The following is a 26,268-nucleotide window of genomic DNA, read 5'->3' on the forward strand; positions in this document are numbered from 1 at the left end:
TTTCACAGCATCATGTTAGACCCGCTCGACATCCATTGCTTTCGGTCCCCTAGAGGGGGGGGGTTGCCCACATCTGAGGTCCTCTCCAAGGTTTCTCATAGTCAGCATTGTCACTGGCGTCCCACTGGATGTGAATTCTCCCTGCCCACTGGGTGTGAGTTTTCCTTGCCCTTTTGTGGGTTCTTCCGAGGATGTTGTAGTCGTAATGATTTGTGCAGTCCTTTGAGACATTTGTGATTTGGGGCTATATAAATAAACATTGATTGATTGATTGATTGATTATTAGTAGATTGCACAGTACAGTACATATTCCGTACAATTGACCACTAAATGGTAACACCCCAATAAGTTTTTCAACTTGTTTAAGTCGGGGTCCACGTTAATCAATTCATGGTACAAATATATACTATCAACATAATACAGTCATCACACAGGTTAATCATCATAGTATATACATTGAATTATTGACATTATTTACAATCTGGGGAGGTTTGTTTGATATCAGAACTTCAGTCATCAACAATTGCATCAACAGAGAAATGTGGACATTGAAACAGTGTAGGTCTTATTTAGTAGGATATGTACAGCCAGCAGAGAACATAGTGAGTTCACATAGCATAAGAACAAGTATATACATTAGAAGTACATTTGAGTTGTTTATAATCCGGGGAGATGGGATGTGAATGGAGGAGGGTATTAGTAAAGTGTTGAAGTTGCCTGGAGGTGTTGTTTTAGAGCGGTTTTGAAGGAATATAGAGATGCACTTACTTTTATACCTGTTGGAAGTGCATTCCACATTGATGTGGCATAGAAAGAGAATGAGTTAAGACCTTTGTTAGATCGAAATCTGGGTTTAACGTGGTTTGTGGAGCTCCCCCTGGTGTTGTGGTTATGGCGGTCATTTACGTTAAGGAAGTAGTTTGACATGTACTTCGGGATCAAGGAGGTGTAGCGGATTTTATAGACTAGGCTCAGTGCAAGTTGTTTGACTCTGTCCTCCACCCTGAGCCAGCCCACTTTGGAGAAGTGGGTTGGATTGAGGTGTGATCTGGGGTGGAGGTCTAAAAGTAACCGGATTAGCTTATTCTGGGATGTTTGGAGTCTAGATTTGAGGGTTTTGGAGGTGCTGGGGTACCAGGAGGTGCAAGCGTAATCGAAAAAGGGTTGAATGAGGGTATTAGTAAAGTGTTGAAGTTGCCTGGAGGTGTTGTTTTAGAGCAGTTTTGAAGGAATATAGAGATGCACTTACTTTTATACCTGTTGGGAGTGCATTCCACATTGATGTGGCATAGAAAGAGAATGAGTTAAGACCTTTGTTAGATCGAAATCTGGGTTTAACGTGGTTTGTGGAGCTCCCCCTGGTGTTGTGGTTATGGCGGTCATTTACGTTAAGGAAGTAGTTTGACATGTACTTCGGGATCAAGGAGGTGTAGCGGATTTTATAGACCAGGCTCAGTGCAAGTTGTTTGACTCTGTCCTCCACCCTGAGCCAGCCCACTTTGGAGAAGTGGGTTGGATTGAGGTGTGATCTGGGGTGGAGGTCTAAAAGTAACCGGACTAGCTTATTCTGGGATGTTTGGAGTCTAGATTTGAGGGTTTTGGAGGTGCTGGGGTACCAGGAGGTGCAAGCGTAATCGAAAAAGGGTTGAATGAGGGTATTAGTAAAGTGTTGAAGTTGCCTGGAGGTGTTGTTTTAGAGCAGTTTTGAAGGAATATAGAGATGCACTTACTTTTATACCTGTTGGGAGTGTATTCCACATTGATGTGGCATAGAAAGAGAATGAGTTAAGACCTTTGTTAGATCGAAATCTGGGTTTAACGTGGTTTGTGGAGCTCCCCCTGGTGTTGTGGTTATGGCGGTCATTTACGTTAAGGAAGTAGTTTGACATGTACTTCGGGATCAAGGAGGTGTAGCGGATTTTATAGACCAGGCTCAGTGCAAGTTGTTTGACTCTGTCCTCCACCCTGAGCCAGCCCACTTTGGAGAAGTGGGTTGGATTGAGGTGTGATCTGGGGTGGAGGTCTAAAAGTAACCGGACTAGCTTATTCTGGGATGTTTGGAGTCTAGATTTGAGGGTTTTGGAGGTGCTGGGGTACCAGGAGGTGTAAGCGTGATCGAAAAAGGGTTGAATGAGGGTATTAGTAAAGTGTTGAAGTTGCCTGGAGGTGTTGTTTTAGAGCGGTTTTGAAGGAATATAGAGATGCACTTACTTTTACACCTGTTGGGAGTGCATTCCACATTGATGTGGCTTAGAAAGAGAATGAGTTAAGACCTTTGTTAGATCGAAATCTGGGTTTAACGTGGTTTGTGGAGCTCCCCCCGATAAGCCGATTGCAATTTTCTTTTTTTTTCCTGAGCTCTTTTCCCCCCCGTCTCAGACATCGTGGACATCAAGCCGGCCAACATGGAGGATCTGACGGAGGTGATCACATCGGCAGAGTTCCACCCGCACCACTGTAACCTCTTTGTGTACAGCAGCAGCAAAGGCACCTTGCGCCTGTGCGACATGAGAGAGGCGGCGCTGTGCGACCAACACTCCAAACGTGAGTCAAAGTGCTTTGAAAGCAGACAATAACGTGATGGCCTTCAACTGCTGCGCCATTTGTTTTATTCAGTCTGCGTTTTTTTTTATTCGTCTTACTTGTTTGTGATCCATATTGCAGTGTGGAGGCCGACTCCCATCTGACTGCTGATTGGTCAGCTGCTGTCACTACTGACACTGATAACAGGAAGCTGCCGGGCAGGCTGGGCTTTACCCTATTTCCCGGACTATAGGGCGCGCTTCAAATCCTTTTTTCCCCTCAAAACTCGACGGTGCGCCTTATATATACACTTGCAAAAAGTCAGTGTTCAAAAACAAGGGGGAGAAAAATACAAAAATGAGGGGTATTTGACTTGAACTAAGCAAAATGATCTGCCAGTAAAACAAGAACATTTGGCTTGTCAAGACTTTCCAAAACAAGTCAAATGAGTTAACCTCAATGAACCCAAAAAATACCTTAAAATAAGTACAGTTTGTATATTCTCACTAATAACATTCTTAATATGTTGAAAAATATTCTTAAATGAAGTAAATGCTTATAATGACATGCGCTCGTCATTACATTTCTTGAAACCAGCAAACCTACACTAAAAAGTAGTTTATTGTTCTTAATGGGAAGGCAACAAGGCGACCGCTTGTTACTCTCGAGGTCTACTAGATGCTCAGGCTAAACATATGCTCTAAATTTGCATTTTCCCATCCATAACATGACATCATCGCGTGCTCTTTCAGTCAATTAGTGCGCGAGGAGTGTGTATATATATATATATATATATGTATATATATATATATATTGAAAATGTGGTATCAGAAATGATGTAATGTTCCATATTTGCATTGGAACATATAAAATGTTGGTGTTGTTAGCTGGAGTCATATTGCAGTCTACACATATCTCTTATGTGTGACTGCCATCCACCGTTCACACTTATCATTACATCATGTACCAGATAAAATAGCTTTGTGGTCGGTAAACAAAACCAGAATTATTCCGTACACTGCAGCGGCGGCGATGACCAAGAAGAACGCCGAGTTGGAATATAATTACAACACTTTATGTACATATTGATATAGATATTTACATATTTATTTAATAGAAGTTGGGAAAGCTGGCAATAAATACTGATAAAGTTGAGGAATGCTCATCAAACACGTATTTGGAACATCCCACAGGTGTGCAGGCTAATTGGGAACAGGTGGGTGCCATGATTGGGTACAAAAACAGCTTCCCAAAAAATGCTTAGTCTTTCACAAGAAAGGATGGGGCGAGGGTCACCACTTTATCAAATTGTCAAACAGTTTTAGAGCAACATTTCTCAAAGAGCTATTGCAAAGAATTTAGGGATTTTACCATCTACGGTCTGTAAAATCCTCAAAAGTTTCAGAGAATCTGGAGAAATCCCTGCACGTAAGCGATGATATTGCGGACCTTTGATCCCTCAGGCGGTACTGCATCAAAAACAGACATCAGTGTGTAAAGGATATCACCACATGGGCTCAGGAACACTTCATAAAACCACTGTCAGTAACTACAGTTGGTTGTTACATCTGTAAGTGCAAGTTAAAACTCTACTATGCAAAGCCAAACCCATTTATCAACAACACCCAGGAACGCTGCCAGCTTCGCTGGGCCCGAGCTCATCTAAGATGGACTGATGCAAAGTGGAAAAGTGTTCTGTGGCAGGGTTTCCCACACATTTATTTGTGGCGGCCTGCCATGAAAGAAATTACGGCCGCCACAAATAAATACATTTTTTATTTTTTTTAATTATTTAAAAAATATATTTTTCTTTCTTTTTTTTTCTTTTTTTCTGGCTTTTGACTCGCTCGACCGCTCATAAAAGCAATGGGACTCTGTCTGTGAATGGAGCTTGTAGTTATATATTATATAAATATGTAAATATCTATATAAATATGTACATAAAGTGTTGTAATTATATTCCAACTCGGCTGCAGTGTACGGAATAATTCTGGTTTTGTTCACCGACCACAAAGCTATTTTATTTGGTACATGATGTAATGATAAGTGTGAACGGTGGATGGCAGTCACACATAAGAGATATGTATAGACTGCAATATGACTCAAGCTAACAACACCAACATTTTATACCACATTTTGAAGCATTTATCGGCCCATAAGGTCGTCAGTCGGATATTATCGGACGTCTCTAGAAGTACCATTAAATTAGTGTGTGCCGCTACTATACCTTCGAACAGGGGTGCCCATTACGTCGATTGCGAGCTACCAGTCGACCGCGGGGGGTGTGTCAGTCGATCTCCAGCCAGGCTTTTAAAAAAAATAGACCAAAAAATTAGTGATCATCAATCTTCACCAAGACGTCACTTAAATGACATTCACGGTACCGGAGGGTCTTGTGAGATGACGCTGGCTGCTGCAAGATCATTATTATGAAAATATGACAGAGAGGAAGGCGAGAAACACTTTTTATTTCCACAGACTTTCGCGCCGTACCTTCCGTCAAAACTCTAAAGGCCGACTGCACATTTCCAAGCGATCCCTTTCCGAGACTCTTATTTTGTTAGCGCAGGCAGAATGAAGCAGGGCTTTTATTGTGAAGATAGGAAATGTGCAGTCGGCCTTTAGAGTTTTGACGGAAGGGACGGCGCGAAAGTCTGTTGAAATAAAAAGTGTTTCTTGCCTTCCTCTCTGTCATTTTTTCATAATAATGAACTGGCAGCAGCCAGCGTCATCTCACAAGACCCTCGGGTGCCGTGAATGTCAATCAAGCAAGCTACGGAATTTGCCGCCAATGTTTTTCTTGTAAAGTGTATGGAAGCTGGATGAATTAGATGCCAAAAACCAACCACTTTCATGTGGTATTGTACAGAAAGGACAACTTTTTTTCTCCTCCATTTGAAAATGTGGGCGTTATCATCATTACTGTCTGATTCCAATCAATGCAAGTCATCAGAATCAGGTAATACACCAACTTATATTCTTGTCTTCGTGAAAGAAAGACATCTATATGTGTTACACATGCTTGTATTATCATTAAACACATTTAACTTGTTTACAAAAATGTCTCTTTCATAAATAAATAAATATAAATGATATATATAAATGAGGTAGATTCCCTCGAGTTGGTCAATTGAAAAGTAGCTCGCCTGCAGAAAAAGTGTGGGCACCCCTGCCTCGGAACATATGAAAACGTGTAATATTTTACTTTGGATACCACCCAACTAACTCATACCTCTGCACATCAGATCTGACCGGCGACTTTTTCATTTTTCTTTACTCAAGGTGCACTTTTATTGTTTTGAAGTTTCGCTGAGTTGCAGTATTTTATTTTTTATTGCAAGTTTCATTAGAGGAATGACAAATAAACACATTGATTCTTTAAATCCGTGCAGTCAGGTTGTGATGGATTTTTTTCCTTCAAAAATGCTTTTCTTCAAGGACTACAATTAATGAGGCTTTCTGCATCCACTGATGAACTTGCCTCCAGTCATTACTGTATCACTTTATTCAGCAGCATTGGCATCCGTCACAATCCTTGTGGATCACATGCGGTCCATCTTACTTAATTAGTGGCCTCGTCGTGCATCCGTCTCCGCTTTGCCCCGTTTGCCTTCCTCACCGCCTGCCGTCCTCCTCGCAGTGTTTGAGGAGCCGGAAGACCCCAGCGCTCGCTCCTTCTTCTCCGAGATCATCTCCTCCGTGTCCGACGTCAAGTTCAGCCACAGCGGCCGGTACCTGCTCACCAGAGACTACCTGACCGCCAAAGTGTGGGACCTCAACATGGAGAGCAAGCCCCTGGAGACCTACCAGGTGAGTCCCTTTTTAGAGCGCCTTCAAATGCAGGGACGCGGCTGAAATGGCTAATTAAAGTAAACGAACACGTTTGAAATACATACTACATTTTCCCGACTGTAAGGGGCGAATGTGTGTGTGAATGTGGAAGTAGTGTCAAAGCGCTTTGAGTACCTTGAAGGTAGAAAAGCGCTATACAAGTACAACCCATAAGTTCATAAAATCCGTTTTTTTCCTCAAAACTCGACAGTGGGCCGAACATACGGAATAATTCAGGTTTTGCTTACCGACCTCGAAGCAATTTCATTTGGTACATGGTGAGTGTGACCAGTAGATGGCAGTCAAACATAATATATATCCTCTTCCAACCTCCGAGGACAAAGCTACGAACTATCAATCAATCAATCAATGTTTACTTATATAGCCCTAAATCACTAGTGTCTCAAAGGGCTGCACAAACCACTACGACATCCTCGGTAGGCCCACATAAGGGCAAGGAAAACTCACACCCAGTGGGACGTCGGTGACAATGATGACTATGAGAACCTTGGAGAGGAGGAAAGCAATGGATGTCGAGCGGGTCTAACATGATACTGTGAAAGTTCAATCCATAATGGATCCAACACAGTCGCGAGAGTCCAGTCCAAAGCGGATCCAACACAGCAGCGAGAATGTGGAAGTAGTGAATGTAAATGTGGAAGTAGTGTCAAAGCGCTTTGAGTACCTTGAAGGTAGAAAAGCGCTATACAAGTACAACCCATAAGTTCATAAAATCCGTTTTTTTCCTCAAAACTCGACAGTGGGCCGAATATACGGAATAATTCAGGTTTTGCTTACCAACCTCAAAGCAATTTCATTTGGTACATGGTGAGTGTGACCAGTAGATGGCAGTCAAACATAATATATATCCTCTTCCAACCTCCGAGGACAAAGCTACGAACTATGGGCGGAACAGTCTGTGAAACGCTTTCCCTGACCACCTGAGGGCAATGCAGACTGTGGATGCTTTTAAAAAAGGTTTTTAAAAACCCTCTTTTTAAAAAAGCCTTTTTTTTTTTTTAAATATATACGTACTAGTTCTAGCTATTAGGCTGTTCTAGTTTTTATTTTATAATTATGTTTTTATTTATTTTTTATTTACATTTTTTTAATAGGGCGGCATAACTCGGCTGGTAGAGTGGCCGTGCCAGCAACTTGAGGGTTGCAGGTTCGATTCCCGCTTCCGCCATCCTAGTCACTGCCGTTTAACTTGTTTACAAAAATGTCTCTTTCATAAATAAATAAATATAAATGATATATATAAATGAGGTAGATCCCCTCGAGTTGGTCAATTGAAAAGTAGCTCGCCTGCAGAAAAAGTGTGGGCACCCCTGGTCTAGATGCTAAAAACGTAATGACAGAAAATAATATAATTTGAAATAGTTTTTACTGAATGAGACACCCAGAATGTACATGAATATAAAGAATGTGGGATTTACAATACTAACTATGAAGGATAAAATACTGAATATTGACAACATGTAAACGTCACATCCCCTCACCATACACATATTTTACATTCAAGCGAAACGCAACAAAAATGCAACATAAACAGCGAAATATGAAAGCAAAGGGTAAAAAAAAAAAACCCCCACCTACAATCTGATATATGTGATATATCACTAAGCTTTACAACTTTGTTGTAAAAATCTCCTTCTGCGTCCGACACCTGCATCTCAGACTCTGTGGAAACGCTCCCCACCCACACTGCTTGGTGCCTCCTCTCAGCTGCTGTGACTTAGATGACCATAGTAACTAATTAGATGACCATAGTAACTAATTAGATGAGCATAGTAACTAATTAGATGACCATAGTAACTCATTAGATGAGCATAGTAACTAATTAGATGACCATAGTAACTAATTAGATGAGCATAGTAACTAATTAGATGACCATAGTAACTAATTAGATGACCATAGTAACTAATTAGATGACCATAGTAACTAATTAGATGAGCATAGTAACTAATTAGATGACCATAGTAACTAATTAGATGAGCATAGTAACTAATTAGATGACCATAGTAACTAATTAGATGAGCATAGTAACTAATTAGATGACCATAGTAACTAATTAGATGACCATAGTAACTAATTAGATGACCATAGTAACTAATTAGATGAGCATAGTAACTAATTAGATGAGCATAGTAACTAATTAGATGACCATAGTAACTAATTAGATGAGCATAGTAATGGTAAATAATAAATGGGTTGTACTTGTATAGCACTTTTCTACCTTCAAGGTACTCAAAGCGCTTTGACACTACTTCCACATTTACCCATTCACACACTGATGGAGGGAGCTGCCATGCAAGGCGCCAACCAGCACCCATCAGGAGCAAGGGTGAAGTGTCTTGCTCAGGACACAACGAACGTGACGTGGGTGGGAGAAGGTGGGGATTGAACCAGGAACCCTCAGGTTGCTTGCATGGCCACTCTTCCAACGCGCCACGCCGTCCCCAAAAACTAAAATAAAAACATTCAAAATCAAATAACCAGAAATATCCCGGTGACATAAAAAGACTTTACAAGAGTGTGTCACACCAGCTGGGGTAGGCTCCAGCTCCCATGTGACCCTACTGTGGGTGAAGTAGTTGTTAGATGTCATTATGGGGAAGAACAAAAACATTTAAGTCAACTAATACAGTGCAGAATCCGAAAGAAGAACTTACTCAAGGCAACAAACACCAAATAATATACATTAAAGGCTCAAAAGAGATGTTTCCTCAAGGTTTGTTCTTAAATGTCTCTTTTGTGAGTGGAGTTTGGCGGGCAGAGCTGTTGGGAGACAAGACTGGGAGAAAACAGCCCTTTAACCCAAATGAAGGTTGGCTCCTTCACTAGTTCATCCATCCATCCATCTTCTTCCGCTTACCTGAGGTCAGGTCATGGGGGCAGCAGCCTAAGCAGGGAAGCCCAGACTTTATTCTCCCCAGCCACTTCGTCTAGCTCTTCCCGGGGGATCCCGAGGCGTTGGGGTGGCATCCTGACCAGATGCCCGAACCACCTCATCTGGGTCCTCTCCATGTGGAGGAGCAGCGGCTTTACTTTGAGTTCCTCCCGGATGGCAGAGCTTCTCAGCCTATCTCTAAGGGAGAGACCCAAACTCATTTGGGCCGCTTGTACCCGTGATCTTGTCCTTTCAGTCGTGACCCAAAGCTCATGACCATAGGTGAGGATGGGAACGTAGATCGACCGGTAAATTGAGAGCTTTGCCTTCCGGCTCAGCTCCCTCTTCACCACAACGGATTGATACAGCACCGATCCGCCTGTCCATCTCACGATCCACTCTTCCCCCACTCGTGAACAAGACTCCGAGGTACTTGAACTCCTCCACTTGGGGCAGGGTCTCCTCCCCAACCCGGAGATGGCATTCCACCCTTTTCCGGGCGAGAACCATGGACTCGGACATGGAGGTGCTGATTCCCTCACTTGTATAGTAATTAATTAGATGACCATAGTAACTAATTAGCCAAACATAGTAACTAATTAGACAACCATAGCAACTAATTAGATGACCATAGTAACTAATTAGATGACCATAGTAACTAATTAGACAACCATAGCAACTAATTAGATGACCATAGTAACTAATTAGATGACCATAGTAACTAATTAGATGACCATAGTAACTAATTAGACAACCATAGCAACTAATTAGATGACCACAGTAACTAATTAGATAACCATAGCAACTAATTAGATGACCATAGCAACTAATTAGATGACCATAGTAACTAATTAGATGACCATAGTAACTCATAGATGACCATAGTAACTAATTAGATAACCATAGCAACTAATTAGATGACCATAGCAACTAATTAGATGACCATAGTAACTCATAGATGACCATAGTAACTAATTAGATGAGCATAGTAACTAATTAGATAAGCATAGTAACTAATTAGATGACCATAGTAACTAATTAGATGAGCACAGTAACTAATTAGATGACCATAGTAACTAATTAGATGAGCATAGTAACTAATTAGATGAGCATAGTAACTAATTAGATGAGCATAGTAACTAATTAGATGAGCATAGTAACTAATTAGATAAGCATAGTAACTAATTAGATGAGCATAGTAACTAATTAGATGAGCATAGTAACTAATTAGATGAGCATAGTAACTAATTAGATGACCATAGTAACTAATTAGATGACCATAGTAACTAATTAGATGAGCATAGTAACTAATTAGATGAGCATAGTAACTAATTAGATGACCATGGTAACTAATTAGATGACCATAGTAACTAATTAGATGAGCATAGTAACTAATTAGATGAGCATAGTAACTAATTAGATAAGCATAGTAACTAATTAGATGAGCATAGTAACTAATTAGATGAGCATAGTAACTAATTAGATGAGCATAGTAACTAATTAGATAAGCATAGTAACTAATTAGATGACCATAGTAACTAATTAGATGACCATAGTAACTAATTAGATGACCATAGTAACTAATTAGATGAGCATAGTAACTAATTAGATGAGCATAGTAACTAATTAGATGACTATAGTAACTAATTAGATGACCATAGTAACTAATTAGATGAGCATAGTAACTAATTAGATGAGCATAGTAACTAATTAGATGACCATGGTAACTAATTAGATGACCATAGTAACTAATTAGATGAGCATAGTAACTAATTAGATGAGCATAGTAACTAATTAGATAAGCATAGTAACTAATTAGATGAGCATAGTAACTAATTAGATGAGCATAGTAACTAATTAGATGACCATAGTAACTAATTAGATGACCATAGTAACTAATTAGATGAGCATAGTAACTAATTAGATGAGCATAGTAACTAATTAGATGAGCATAGTAACTAATTAGATGACCATAGTAACTAATTAGATGACCATAGTAACTAATTAGATGACCATAGTAACTAATTAGATGACCATAGTAACTAATTAGATGACCATAGTAACTAATTAGATGACCATAGTAACTAATTAGATGAGCATAGTAACTAATGAGATGACCATAGTAACTAATTAGATGAGCATAGTAACTAATTAGATGACTATAGTAACTAAGTAGATGACCATAGTAACTAATTAGATGAGCATAGTAACTAATTAGATGACTATAGTAACTAATTAGATGACCATAGTAACTAATTAGATGAGCATAGTAACTAATTAGATGAGCATAGTAACTAATTAGATGACCATGGTAACTAATTAGATGACCATAGTAACTAATTAGATGAGCATAGTAACTAATTAGATGAGCATAGTAACTAATTAGATGAGCATAGTAACTAATTAGATGAGCATAGTAACTAATTAGATGACCATAGTAACTAATTAGATGACCATAGTAACTAATTAGATGAGCATAGTAACTAATTAGATGAGCATAGTAACTAATTAGATGACCATAGTAACTAATTAGATGACCATGGTAACTAATTAGATGACCATAGTAACTAATTAGATGACCATAGTAACTAATTAGATGACCATAGTAACTAATTAGATGACCATAGTAACTAATTAGATGACCATAGTAACTAGAATATCATGCAAAAGCACAGAATCCAAACATTGAAAGACTTAGTATAGTTGAAGACTTACAGTCATTAGAAAAGATGAGTTCACATCATAATGGCAGCTACACTTTCCATCTTAAAGATCTGAAAAAATGATTTGGGAATGTCCAGCAGGCCAGATTAAAAAGCTTAAGGTGCCGCATGCGACCCCCGGGTCTTCATTTGCTCAGGTGTGGTCTGAAGGCACCTTTTGGGAACATGACTATTGGGGCTATGTAGGAGGGAATTGGGCAATAAAGCACATGGTTTGTGCGTAGTTTTTTTTTACAATGAGTGAAGGTGTGAGTCTTACTGATTGTGTGCGAGGGCCCAGGGGGGCCAGGAGGTGCTGTTTACTGTCTGAGGAAGTGGCCTTCCTTCTACTCCACATCTGCAATGCAGCAGGGAGGAGGAGGAGGGGAGGGAAGCGCGTGAGGGCTGGACTGCGAGTGCGGCCAGAAGAAGACTTTTCAGGACGTGGCAGGAAGACGGCCATACCCGCCTCAAGGGGACTTGAGGGCAGCGAGGAGAGTAAAAAAAAAAAGTCCTGTTTTGGTCCTCGTAGAAGTTGAAATCAGGAATATAAATGAGAACAAACCTGGGTTTGATCTCACACTTTTTTAACAGGTGAGCTACTTTCTAAAAGTCGAACGGAACTACCTCGTACATATTTATGATTTTGTATTTATTTATTTGTGAAGCAGACATTTTTTTTTGTTAACATGTTTAATTAAAGTAGAAGTATGTATAATATAGAAATAAGAAAATACTAATGTTTTTGGGATTATAAATCGCAGTTTTTTTTCATAGTTTTCATCATAGGTGTGACGTATACTCAGGAGCGATTTATGTCAATCAATCAATCAATGTTTATTTATATAGCCCCAAATCACAAATGTCTCAAAGGGCTGCACAAATCATTACGACTACAACATCCTCGGAAGAACCCACAAAAGGGCAAGGAAAACTCACACCCAGTGGGCAGGGAGAATTCACATCCAGTGGGACGCCAGTGACTATGAGAAACCTTGGAGAGGACCTCAGATGTGGGCAACCCCCCTCCCTCTAGGGGACCGAAAGCAATGGATGTCGAGCGGGTCTAACATGATACTGTGAAAGTTCAATCCATAGTGGCTCCAACACAGCCGCGAGAGTTCAGTTCAAGCGGATCCAAGACAGCAGCGAGAGTCCCGTCCACAGGAAACCATCTCAAGCGGAGGCGGATCAGCAGCGTAGAGATGTCCCCAACCGATACAGGCGAGCGGTCCATCCTGGGTCTCGACTCTGGACAGCCAGTACTTCATCCATGGTCATCGGACCGGACCCCCTCCACAAGGGAGGGGGGGACATAGGAGAAAGAAAAGAAGCGGCAGATCAACTGGTCTAAAAAGGAGGTCTATTTAAAGGCTAGAGTATACAGATGAGTTTTAAGGTGAGACTTAAATGCTTCTACTGAGGTAGCATCTCGAACTGTTACCGGGAGGGCATTCCAGAGTACTGGAGCCCGAACGGGGCTCTAGGAATCACTAATAAGCCGGAGTCTTTTGAACGCAGATTTCTTGCCGGGACATATGGTACAATACAATCGGCAAGATAGGATGGAGCTAGACCGTGTAGTATTTTATACGTAAGTAGTAAAACCTTAAAGTCACATCTTAAGTGCACAGGAAGCCAGTGCAGGTGAGCCAGTACAGGTATATATGTATGTATATATGTATATAAAGGTATATACAGTACAGGTATATATGTATGTATATATGTATATAAAGGTATATACAGTACAGGCGTAATATGATCAAACTTTCTTGTTCTTGTCAAAAGTCTAGCAGCCGCATTTTGTACCAACTGTAATCTTTTAATGCTAGACATGGGGAGACCCGAAAATAATACGTTACAGTAGTCGAGACGAGACGTAACAAACGCATGGATAATGATCTCAGCGTCTTTAGTGGACAAAATGGAGCGGATTTTAGCGATATTACGGATATGAAAGAAGGCCGTTTTAGTAACGCTTTTAATGTGTGACTGAAAGGAGAGAGTTGGGTCGAAGATAATACCCAGATTTTTTACCGAGTCACCTTGTTTTATTATTTGGTTGTCAAATGTTAAAATTGTATTATTAAATAGAGGTCGGTGTCTAGCAGGACCGATAATCAGCATTTCCGTTTTTTTTGGCGTTAAGTTGCAAAAAGTTAGCGGACATCCATTGTTTAATTTCATCAAGACACGCTTCCAACTAACTACAATCCGGCGTGTTGGTCAGCTTTAGGGGCATGTAGAGTTGGGTGTCATCAGCATAGCAGTGAAAGCTAACACAGTATTTGCGTATGATGTGAAATTATTAACACATTACTGTAAAATATCAAATAATATTATTTATCTTATTCGCGGAAGAGGCAAAGAAAATGTCAGCAATCGCCACACACACGTCAACCAATAACAATTGTGCGGGGGAGGGTCATGGCAGAAGTGCATTGTGGGTCATGGGATGCTAACTGCTATATGCTATATGCTACTGCCATAGCTATTAAAATGGATCATTTCAACGTTGGCGGTAACTTATAAAAAGTGAGAAGGGCTGAAGAAAAATGGCGTTGAAAAGGAAATCATGTAGTGCAGATTACAAGCTGGACGTAGTGAAATATGCAGCAGAAAAGGACAAGAGGAAGCGGCGCATACCTTTGGAGTTGGCAGAGTTGTTTAGAAGCCACATCCAGGAAGAAGATTTCATGGCATTTATGGATTAGGAGTGAGAGATAGTTTGGTAAAGGTATAGCATGTTCTACAGTATATGTTATAGTTATTTGAATGACTCTTACCATAATATGTTAGTTTAACATAGCAGTTGCTTATTTATGCCTCATATAACCTACACTTATTCAGCCTTTGTGGACTTGGAGAAGGCATTGGACCGTGTCCCTCGGGAAGTCCTGTGGGGAGTGCTCAGAGAGTATGGGGTACCGGACTGTCTTATTGTGGCGGTCCGCTCCCTGTATGATCAGTGTCAGAGCTTGGTCCGCATTGCTGGCAGTAAGTCGGACACGTTTCCAGTGAGGGTTGGACTCCGCCAAGGCTGTCCTTTGTCACCCATTCTGTTTATAACTTTTATGGACAGAATTTCTAGGTGCAGTCAAGGCGTTGAGGGGTTCCGGTTTGGTGACCGCAGGATTAGGTCTCTGCTTTTTGCAGATGATGTGGTCCTGATGGCTTCCTCTGACCGGGATCTTCAGCTCTCGCTGGATCGGTTTGCAGCCGAGTGTGAAGCGACCGGAATGAGAATCAGCACCTCCAAGTCCGAGTCCATGGTTCTCGCCCGGAAAAGGGTGGAATGCCATCTCGGGTTGGGGAGGAGACCCTGCTCCAAGTGGAGGAGTTCAAGTACCTAGGAGTCTTGTTCACGAGTGAGGGAAGAGTGGATCGTGAGATCGACAGGCGAATCGGTGCGGCGTCTTCAGTAATGCGGACGTTGTACCGATCCGTTGTGGTGAAGAAGGAGCTGAGCCGGAAGGCAAAGCTCTCAATTTACCGGTCGATCTACGTTCCCATCCTCACCTATGGTCATGAGCTTTGGGTCATGACCGAAAGGATAAGATCACGGGTACAAGCGGCCCAAATGAGTTTCCAGGTCTCTCCCTTAGAGATAGGGTGAGAAGCTCTGCCATCCGGGAGGAACTCAAAGTAAAGCCGCTGCTCCTTCACATGGAGAGGAGCCAGATGAGGTGGTTCGGGCATCTGGTCAGGATGCCAACAGAACGCCTCCCTAGGGAGGTGTTTAGGGCACGTCCAACCGGTAGGAGGCCACGGGGAAGACCCAGGACACGTTGGGAAGACTATGTCTCCCGGCTGGCCTGGGAACACCTCGGGATCCCCCGGGAAGAGCTGGACGAAGTGGCTGGGGAAAGGGAAGTCTGGGTTTCCCTGCTTAGGTTGTTGCCCCCGCGACCCGACCTCGGATAAGCGGAAGAAGATGGATGGATGGATTATTCAGCCTGTTGTTCACTATTCTTTATTTATTTTAAATTGCCTTTCAAGTGTCTATTCTTGCTGTTGGCTTTTATCAAATACATTTCCCCCCAAAAATGTGACTTACACTCCAGTGCGACTTATATATGTTTTTTATCTTCTCATATTGTGCATTTTCGGCCGGTGCGATTTATACTCCGAAAAAAATATGGTAAACCATACTTGCCAACCCTCCTGAATTTTCCGGGAAACTCCCGAATTTCAGTGCCTCTCGCAAAAATCTCCCAGGACAAACATTCTCCCCAATTTCTCCCAAATTCCAGCCGGACCTGAGTGAGGAATGAACACATTATTACGTCTCATTTTGCTGTGATGCCCCGCTGGATGCATTTAACAATGTAACAAGGTTTTCCAACGCCATCCAATCCATTTTCTACCGGTTGTCCTTTTTGGGGTCGCCGGCGGCGCTGGTGCCTATCTCAGCTGCATTCGGGCAGAAGGTGGAGTAGATAGATAGATAGTACACCCTGGACAAGTCGCCACCTCATCACAGATAGACAGACAACATTCACACTCTCGGGACCATTTAGTGTTGCCAATCAAACTATCCCCAGGTGCATGTCTTTGGAGGTGGGAGGGGCCTATCCCCAGGTGCATGTCTGTGGAGGTGGGAGGGGCCTATCCCCAGGTGCATGTCTTTGGAGGTGGGAGGGGCCTATCCCCAGGTGCATGTCTTTGGAGGTGGGAGGGGCCTATCCCCAGGTGCATGTCTGTGGAGGTGGGAGGGGCCTATCCCCAGGTGCATGTCTTTGGAGGTGGGAGGGGCCTATCCCCAGGTGCATGTCTTTGGAGGTGGGAGGGGCCTATCCCCAGGTGCATGTCTGTGGAGGTGGGAGGGGCCTATCCCCAGGTGCATGTCTTTGGAGGTGGGAGGGGCCTATCCCCAGGTGCATGTCTGTGGAGGTGGGAGGGGCCTATCCCCAGGTGCATGTCTTTGGAGGTGGGAGGGGCCTATCCCCAGGTGCATGTCTTTGGAGGTGGGAGGGGCCTATCCCCAGGTGCATGTCTTTGGAGGTGGGAGGGGCCTATCCCCAGGTGCATGTCTGTGGAGGTGGGAGGGGCCTATCCCCAGGTGCATGTCTTTGGAGGTGGGAGGGGCCTATCCCCAGGTGCATGTCTGTGGAGGTGGGAGGGGCCTATCCCCAGGTGCATGTCTTTGGAGGTGGGAGGGGCCTATCCCCAGGTGCATGTCTTTGGAGGTGGGAGGGGCCTATCCCCAGGTGCATGTCTTTGGAGTTTGACCCGGCGGTAATACTAAGCATGCGCTAATTATTTTGCGAAGCGAATTTGACCCGGCAGTAATTCCAGGCAGGTGCATACTATATGCCCGGCGGCAATTCAAGGAAATACGCTATTTTTTAATTTCCTCGCTGGCGATGGACTGACACACCCTCTGCCATCCACCGCTAGCTCGCCATCCACGTAATGGCCACACCCCTTTTTCCGCAGCAACAATGCCACCTCAGCTTGGGAAGGCTGTTGACTCCATGCAGAATGTGAGAGAGGCTGCTGACACTGGCAGCTTGCATTTAAACACGAGGGAGAAGGAACTGTTTGTGTGTGTGTGTGTGTGTGTGTGTGTGTGTGTGTGTGTGTGTGTGTGTGTGTGTGAGACGGTGAGTGATACTAGCAGGATGTTAATGGAGATAGATGCAAATCTATTCCTCCTCCTTCATATTGCTGTTGTGTGTTATTAGTGTTGCCTGCAGGGAGGTTTGTGTTACAAGACTTGAATACGCTGAGTCTCTCCTATGTTTAACACAACATCTGCAAATGAAGCAGACATTTTTTTTTTATCACAATGTATTTGACCCCACATGAAAATGAGAAGAAAATCAACCCATGATGAAATGTGTTTGTGTCCATGTCGCCAGGTTCATGATTACCTCCGCAGCAAGTTGTGCTCCCTTTATGAAAACGACTGCATCTTCGACAAGTTTGAGTGTGCCTGGAACGGCTCAGACAGGTGCCTGTTTTTTCTTCTTTTTTTCCTTCCCCCTAAACCTCTTGGCCAAAATGCATTTGTTACTAGGTGCGTGCAACCCAGATCATGTGTTGTGCTGCAGAAGAATGTATTTTTACCCATTCATATCATCAATGAACCTGTTCAAGACTGTATCTGATTAAATTAGAGCCAGTATAAAAGCCAGACTTAATCAATCTGCACGATTTGAGGAGATTGAGGCGCTTGTGGAAGCTGGTTAGCTTGAATGCTAACATAGCAGCAGTTTTATCGGAACGACAAAAGCGTGAAAAGAACAATGTTTCGCCCGCGATTGTGTTCATTGTTTGTCCAGAGAGAGAGAGAGGGAGGGAATTCACACGGCCCTGTTTGTCACGCTTTACCTGACACATGAAACGTGACAAATTGTCTGCTTTCGTTGCCAGATGGCGGTAGAGTGTTGAATATGTAAAAGTGTGTGTTTCTGGCAATTCCAACTTTGACCAGTTGCTGTGAGGAGTGGCGCTTTCCATTATATTCAGCAGACTACATTGCAAAATGATGAATATTTGTTTCTATATTCAAAGTGTTACTGTTCAAACTGTATTATGGCCAAAAACATTAAATAAAAGCCCTGTTTTTATTGAATACTTAAGCCTACTACTCTACTGCACTCTAATGTGGGTCATTATGGTGCAACTTGGAGGGCCAAGTGATCAAAGTTTCATCCCCACTCACCTTCGTGTGTGTGTGTGTGTGTGTGTGTGTGTGTGTGTGTGTGTGTGTGTGTGTGTGTGTGTGTGTGTGTGTGTGTGCAGCGTGATCATGACAGGCGCCTACAACAACTTCTTCCGCATGTTCGACCGCAACACCAAGCGTGACGTCACCCTGGAGGCGTCGCGGGAGAGCAGCAAACCGCGGGCGGTCCTCAAGCCGCGCCGGGTGTGTGCCGCCGGGGTCAAGCGGCGCAAGGACGACATCAGCGTGGACAGCCTGGACTTCACCAAGAAGATCCTGCACACGGCGTGGCATCCACACGAGAACATCATCGCCATCGCCGCCACCAACAACCTCTACATCTTCCAGGACAAACTCAACTCGGAGATGCACGCCTGAGACAAGAGCACGAATGTACACGGACGTGGTTCTTCAGCTTCTGTACACCCGGACCACAGACGTGGTTCTTCAGCTTCTGTACACCCGGACCACAGACGTGGTTCTTCAGCTTCTGTACACCCGGACCACAGACGTGGATCTTCAGCCTCTTTACACCCGGACCACAGACGTGGTTCTTCAGCCTCTATACATCTGTACCACAGACGTGGATCTTCAGCCTCTGTACACCCGGACCACAGTTGTGGTTCTTTCCCTTCTTTCGACCCGGACCATAGACGTGGTTCTTCTGCCTCTCTACACCCGGACCACAGACGTGATTCTTCATCTTCTTTACACACGGACCAGAGACGTGGTATTTCAGCCTCTGTATACCCGGACCATAGACGTGGTTCTTAAGCCTCTGTACACCCAGACCACAGATGTGGTTCTTCTGCTTCTCTACACCTGGACCACAGACGTGATTCTTCATCTTCTTTACACATGGACCAGAGACGTGGTATTTCAGCCTCTGTACACCCAGACCACAGACGTGGTTCTTCAGCTTCTGTACACACAGACGTGGTTCTTCAGTCTCTTTACACACAAAACCAGAGACGTGGTTCTTCAGTCTCTGTACACCCGGATCACAGATGTGGTTCTTCAGCTTCTTTATACACAGACCACAGACGTGGTTCTTCAGCCCCTGTACACCCTGACCACAGACGTGGTTCTTCAGCTTCTGTACACACAGACGTGGTTCTTCAGTCTCTTTACACACAAACCAGAGACGTGGTTCTTCAGTCTCTGTACACACAGACCAGCGACATGGTTCTTCAGCCTCTGTACACCCGGACCACAGGCGTTGTTCTTCAGCTTCAGTACACACGGACCAGAGACATGGTTCTTCAGCCTCTGTACACCCGGACCACAGACGTGGGTCTCCAGCCTCTGAGGACTGAAGGACCTCACGGAGGGAGAGATGTTTACATGTTATTTTTCCTTTCAGCCTCTTCTTTTCTTCCATGTGTTCTAACTTTCTCGATCACGTGACGATGTCCCAGACCGAATGTTCTTCTAACTTCTGGATCGCGTGACGATGTCCCCGGACAGACTTCCCAGTAAGATCTGCAGATCTTCTGGCAGATCCTGCTTTTTTTTGCTACTTTAAAACGGCGAAAGCGAGACCGAGCTGCATGTGGGACAGATTGCGTCTCCACTCGGCTGCCTTCAAACATTTCCACCTGGCTGTACAAACGCTTGCAGCCGCAGGAAAAAAACTAACAGACGGCGAAACTTTCCTTGGCATGTCTACCAAGTGCTGCACCTGCGACTGACCAGGAACCCGCTCAGTGAGAAGGAGACGCGGAAGTTTCCGGTCCACGTCCAAAAGAAGCCTCATTGACGTCTGTATGTTATAATTCATGTTTTTTTCTTTCTTAAATCCATAAAAGACTTGATGATCTACCAGATGTTTGCCTCCAAAGTGACAGCAGAGATGTTTTGTTTTCATCTCCTCGGCCTTCCACTCCTTTACTTTGCTGCTGTGCACAACTCTTTCTTTTTTTTATGTCTTCTTTTCTTTCCCTTTTGGAATACTGCAACAAAGAAAATGTTTTTCTCCTTGTGTTCACCAAAACTTATTGTTTGTGTTCATGTATGTTAATAATCTTTTATTTTTGTTTTGAATAAACATTTCAACACTTGCACCCATCGACTGTTCTGTTCCTTTAAGTCAGGGCTCCTCAAACTACAACATAAAGGCCCAAAATGGCCCACCTATGGCGACAATTTTGGCCCATCTGTAGTTAAAACATGTCTTTTTTTATTTTTTTAAATCACTCAATCAATCAATGTTTACTTATATAGCCCTAAATCACTAGTGTCTCAAAGGGCTGCACAAACCACTACGACATCCTCGGTAGGCCCACATAAGGGCAAGGAAAACACAGTCGCGAGAGTCCAGTCCAAAGCGGATCCAACACAGCCGCGAGAGTCCCGTTCACAGCGGCGCCAGCAGGAAACCATCCCAAGCGGAGGCGGATCAGCAGCGCAGAGGTGTCCCCAGCCGATACACAGGCAAGCAGTACATGGCCACCGGATCGGACCGGACCCCCTCCACAAGGGAGAGTGGAACATAGAAGAAGCGGCAGCATGTAGATGCTGAAGAGTACAGGGCCAAGGACCGAACCCTGGGGAACTCCACACGTTACCTTAACATTGTCCGAGGTCATACTCTTATGGGAGACGCACTGCACCCTATCAGTAAGATAAGAGTTAAACAAAGACAGGGCTAAGTCTGACATACCAATTCGTGTTTTGATACGCTCTAATACAATATTATGATCGACGGTATACATGTCTTAAATGTATTTCTACATGTAATTATTTCTATATTGATTTCTTCCAACATGTATTTATATCCACATTTATTTATTATTACCAGCTCCCCCAGCCTTCCTTTTTAATGCTGCCCTCCCCAAACTCAGCGAGGTGGCAGAGGTCGTCCAGAAAGCAAGAGCTGCCTCAGCCCCAGGCCCCCATGGAATACCATACAAGCTGTATAAGTACTGCCCAGGGGTCCTGAGACATCTCTGGAACCTACTGAGAGTGGCCTGGAAAAACAAGTCATCCCTTCAGAATGGCAAAGAGCAGTTCCAATTTTCATCCCAAAGGAGCAGAACTCCAGCATGATCAGCCAGTTCAGGAGCATCTCCCTCCTAAATGTCGGAATTTCTTCTCCATCCTGGCCAAGAGGTTGACCAGCTACTTCACATCGACACCAGCTGCCAGAAGGCAGGCGTGCCAGACTTCCCAGGCTGCGTGGAACACTCTGCAGTAATATGGGAGCAGATCCAAAGGGCGAAGAGAGAGAGAGGTGACCTGCATGTCGTGTGGTTGGACCTTGCCAACGCATACGGGTCTGTCCCGAGTTGGCCCTGGACTTCTTCCATGTACCAGTCTGCATCAGAGCCCTGGTAGCCAAGTACTTTGGAGACCTCCAGTTGTGCTGCACTCATTAGGACTTCACAACAGGCTGGCAACAGCTGGAAGTAGGCATCACCATGGGATGTTCAATCTCGCCCATCCTGTTCGTTGCTGCCTTCGAGATCATCCTCATGGGGGCTAGGAAGATGGTCGGAGGAGAGAAACTGCCTTCCGGAAAGAGGCTCCCAGCAGTGAGAGGCTACATGGATGATCTCACCACCATATTTCAGACAGCAGCATGTACAACAAGACTGATGAAGAGGATCGACGAGCTTGTGGGCTGGGCGAGGATGAAGATCAAACCCCCCCCCCCCCCCCCCCAATTCCAGTAGTCTGTCTATCAGGAAAGGAGTCAGAAGTGACAACACCATCTTTGTCGCAGGCGGTGAGAACATCCCATTGCTGAGGGATCAACCCCTTTGTAGCCTGGGTCGCACCTACACAGCAGAGCTCTCTGACAGGCAGATGGCGGAGACGGTGAGGAAGCAGCTCGCAGATGGCCTGGCCAAGATCAACCAAAGCCAACTCCCTGGGAAGTACAAGGTATGGTGTTATCAGTTCATTCTGTACCAAAGGGTGATGTGGCCACTGAAGATGAGCGAAATCCTCCCCTCAGTGGTAAGCAAGATGGACTGGCTGGCAAACTCCTTCATCAGAAAGTGGCTGGGACTTTCAAAGGTGCCTCTCAGACATAGACCTCTTTGGTAGGAACTCGCTTCAACTACCACTGCGATCCATCAGCCTGGGATACAAGCAAGAGAAGGCTCGGCTGGTGCTGGAGCTGAGGGAATCCACTGACCAGCTGGTGAGAGCAGCGGGCACCCAGATAAGAACAGGCAGAAAGTGGAAAGCCCAAGAAGAGGTCGACACCGCAATCTGCAGGCTGAAGCACCGTTAAGTGGTCGGCAGAGTTCAGGAAGGCCGTGCAGTCCTTGGGAGTGGCAAGGCTCCCTTTTTCTAGTCAAAGGCTTCCGAAAAAGACCGGAGAGCCATTGTGGTGCCAGAAGTGGCAAGAACTGAGCAGGAACGCCCAAACATCAAAGCAAAGTCATTGGAAATCGTGGGAAGGTCTCAGAGACAGGTCTATGTCCTGGTCGGACCTGTGGAAGATCCCCCAAGCCAGGTTCAGCTTCCTGATCAGAGCAACGTACGACACCTTGCCTTGTCCCCGAAACCTCCACCGATTGTTTGGTGCCGAAAAGACCTGTCCCCACTGCAACACCATCAATGCAAGCCTCCAGCACATCCTGTCAGGCTGCATGACAGCGTTGTCGCAAGGCCGCTACAGATGGTGACACGACCAAGTCTTGAGGAAGCTGGCAGAGGTGTCAGAGACCTGCAGAAAGGAGGCGAATAGCAGACCTTCCGCTCCAGCCAGACATCCAATCCAGTTTGCGAGGGCGCAAACCCCCCTGCCAGAGATCTACCGCGAGACACGTCTCAACCAGGAAATGAGTGGAGCATGAGGGACGACCTGGGGAACAGCTCCAGTTCCCCAGGGAGATCGTCGAAACATCGCTACGGCCAGACCTGGTCTTCTGGTCAGAGGCTTGCAAGACGGTTCTTCTGGTCGAGCTCACTGTCCCATGGGAGGGAGGGTTGGAGGCTGCTTATGAGCGGAAGCGAGCCAAGTACTCTGACCTGGCAGCAGAGTGCAGGGAGACTGGCTGAGAAGCTGTCATCTGCCCTGTGGAAGTGGGGTGTAGGGGCTTCGTTGGTTCCTCAACTGCCCGCCTTCTTCGAGACATTGGATGCACAGGAGCTGGGCATCGGAAAGCCATGAAAGAGATGTTAGAAGAGGCGGACAAAGGCAGCTTCTGGCTGTGGCTAAGGAGGAAAAATAAGAGTTGGGGTGCAAACACCTAGGGCAGGGGTGCCCATTACGTCGATCGCGAGCTACCAGTCGACCGCGGGGGGTGTGTCAGTCGATCTCCAGCCAGGCTTTTAAAAAAAATAGACCTAAAAATGAGTGATCATCAATCTTCACCAAGACGTCACTTAAATGACATTCACGGTACCGGAGGGTCTTGTGAGATGACGCTGGCTGCTGCAAGATCATTATTATGAAAATATGACCGAGAGGAAGGCGAGAAACACTTTTTATTTCAACAGACTCTCGCGCCGTACCTTCCGTCAAAACTCTAAAGGCCATCCATCCATCCATCCATCATCTTCCGCTTATCCGAGGTCGGGTCGCGGGGGCAGCAGCCTAAGCAGGGAAGCCCAGACTTCCCTATCTCCAGCCACTTCGTCTAGCTCTTCCCGGGGGATCCCGAGGCGTTCCCAGGCCAGCCGGGAGACATAGTCTTCCCAACGTGTCCTGGGTCTTCCCCGTGGCCTCCTACCAGCTGGACGTGCCCTAAAGACCTCCCTAGGGAGGCGTTTGGGTGGCATCCTGACCAGATGTCCGAACCACCTCATCTGGCTCCTCTCCATGTGGAGGAGCAGCGGCTTTACGTTGAGTTCCTCCCGGATGGCAGAGCTTCTCACCCTATCTCTAAGGGAGAGACCCGCCACCCGGCGGAGGAAACTCATTTCGGCCGCTTGTACCCGTGATCTTATCCTTTCGGTCATGACTGCACATTTCCTATCTTCACAATAAAAGCCCTGCTTCATGCTGCCTGCGCTAACTAAATACAGAGTCTCGGAAAACTGGCGTGCACAAGCGATCCCTCAGAAAGCTGGCGTGCACAAGTGATGTGCACGCCAGCTTTCCGAGACTCTTATTTTGTTAGCGGAGGCCGCATGAAGCAGGGCTTTTATTGTGAAGATAGGAAATGCGCAGTCGGCCTTTAGAGTTTTGACGGAAGGGACGGCGCGAAAGTCTGTTGAAATAAAAAGTGTTTCTGGCCTTCCTCTCTGTCATTTTTTCATAATAATGAACTGGCAGCAGCCAGCGTCATCTCACAAGACCCTCGGGTGCCGTGAATGTCAATCAAGCAAGCTACGGAATTTGCCGCCAATGTTTTTCTTGTAAAGTGTATGGAAGCTGGATGAATTAGATGCCAAAAACCAACCACTTTCATGTGGTATTGTACAGAAAGGACAACTTTTTTTCTCCTCCATTTGAAAATGTGGGCGTTATCATCATTACTGTCTGATTCCAATCAATGCAAGTCATCAGAATCAGGTAATACACCAACTTATATTCTTGTCTTTGTGAAAGAAAGACATCTATATGTGTTACACATGCTTGTATTATCATTAAACACATTTAACTTGTTTACAAAAATGTCTCTTTCATAAATAAATAAATATAAATGATATATATAAATGAGGTAGATCCCCTCGAGTTGGTCAATTGAAAAGTAGCTCGCCTGCAGAAAAAGTGTGGGCACCCCTGACCTAGGGCATCAGCAGGGGGTGGCAGGGAGACATCCCTGCCATCGCTCCGCCACCATGAGATGTTCTGGGGTTAAAGGAGCGAAACGTTGATGAATGGTGGTCCCCAGCTGGTGACCCGTTAATGTCCACTGAGGTGTTCGGTGGGGTGTAACAGCACACCCGTCAAAAGGCACCGGAGGAGGTGTGTCAGCCAGCAATGCCCAGCAGGAATTCCATCACCTGTATCTTAATATCTGTTCATATTGTTATTTACACATTTATTTAGACATTTACTTATTTGTGTCCCTTTAATTACCAGTTTTTGTTTATTCACATATTTATTTATTCATTTATTAATTGTGAAACATATTTATATAGCGCTTTTCTCTAGTGACTCAAAGCGCTTTACATAGTGAAACCCAATATCTAAGTTACATTTAAACCAGTGTGGGTTGTACTGGGAGCAGGTGGGTAAAGTGTCTTGCCCAAAGACACAACGGCAGTGACTAGGATGGCGGAAGCGGGAATCGAACCTGCAACCCTCAAATTGCTGGCACGGCCGCTCTACCAACCGAGCTATGCCGCCTCGTTCTTTTATTTTGTTTACATAAATACTGGAATAAATAAATGTGTGAATAAATCAATAACTGGTGAGTAAATAAGTGTGATTAAATATAATAATTGAATATCTTAAATATATTTGTACATATATTGATTTCCACATTTATTTAGACATTCACTTATTCATGTCCCTATTTATAAGTTTTAATTTATTCACACAAATATTAATTATTCTTTTATTTCAGGTATAAATAAATAGTGGAATATATAAATGTGTGAATATATCAATAAATTGTAAATGAATAAATACAAAATATAATTGTCTTAAATGTATTTGTACAGGTATTTATTTCCACATGAATTAATGTGTACATTTTTTTCTATTTCTGCTTTTATTTAGTTATTTACTTATGTCCTTTTTA

At 44.2% G+C, this 26,268-nt stretch overlaps 2 protein-coding genes across 3 annotated transcripts in view; both read left to right on the forward strand.

The window, feature by feature from the left end:
• Window positions 1-20,687, forward strand: part of LOC133552551 (serine/threonine-protein phosphatase 2A 55 kDa regulatory subunit B gamma isoform) — an 82,350-nt gene extending 61,663 nt beyond the window's left edge. For both annotated transcript variants that reach the window (XM_061899791.1, XM_061899792.1), the window contains 4 exons: window positions 2,380-2,544; window positions 6,164-6,333; window positions 17,814-17,905; window positions 18,700-20,687. In XM_061899791.1, coding sequence (XP_061755775.1) covers window positions 2,380-2,544; window positions 6,164-6,333; window positions 17,814-17,905; window positions 18,700-18,997 — 725 coding nt within the window. In that variant the 3' untranslated portion in view covers window positions 18,998-20,687. The remainder of the gene's footprint in view (window positions 1-2,379; window positions 2,545-6,163; window positions 6,334-17,813; window positions 17,906-18,699) is intronic.
• LOC133552552 (uncharacterized) lies at window positions 19,011-20,687 on the forward strand. Its single transcript, XM_061899793.1, has 2 exons — window positions 19,011-19,814; window positions 19,887-20,687. The coding sequence occupies exons 1-2, from the start codon at window positions 19,011-19,013 to the stop codon at window positions 19,926-19,928; spliced, it is 846 nt and encodes a 281-aa protein (XP_061755777.1). The 3' UTR covers window positions 19,929-20,687.
• Window positions 20,688-26,268: the final 5,581 nt, after the last annotated feature.

Source organism: Nerophis ophidion, linkage group LG05, assembly GCF_033978795.1.
Source record: "Nerophis ophidion isolate RoL-2023_Sa linkage group LG05, RoL_Noph_v1.0, whole genome shotgun sequence".
In the NCBI taxonomy this organism is placed as follows: Eukaryota; Metazoa; Chordata; class Actinopteri; order Syngnathiformes; family Syngnathidae; genus Nerophis; species Nerophis ophidion.

Bases quoted from the DNA above. Each gene is read 5' to 3' on its own strand.
- LOC133552552 (XM_061899793.1), top strand. From the start codon at position 19,011: ATGTACACGGACGTGGTTCTTCAGCTTCTGTACACCCGGACCACAGAC. The intron at 19,815-19,886 runs CTCTGTACACCC...TGGTTCTTCAGC, and splicing joins CAGCGACATGGTTCTTCAGC to CTCTGTACACCCGGACCACA.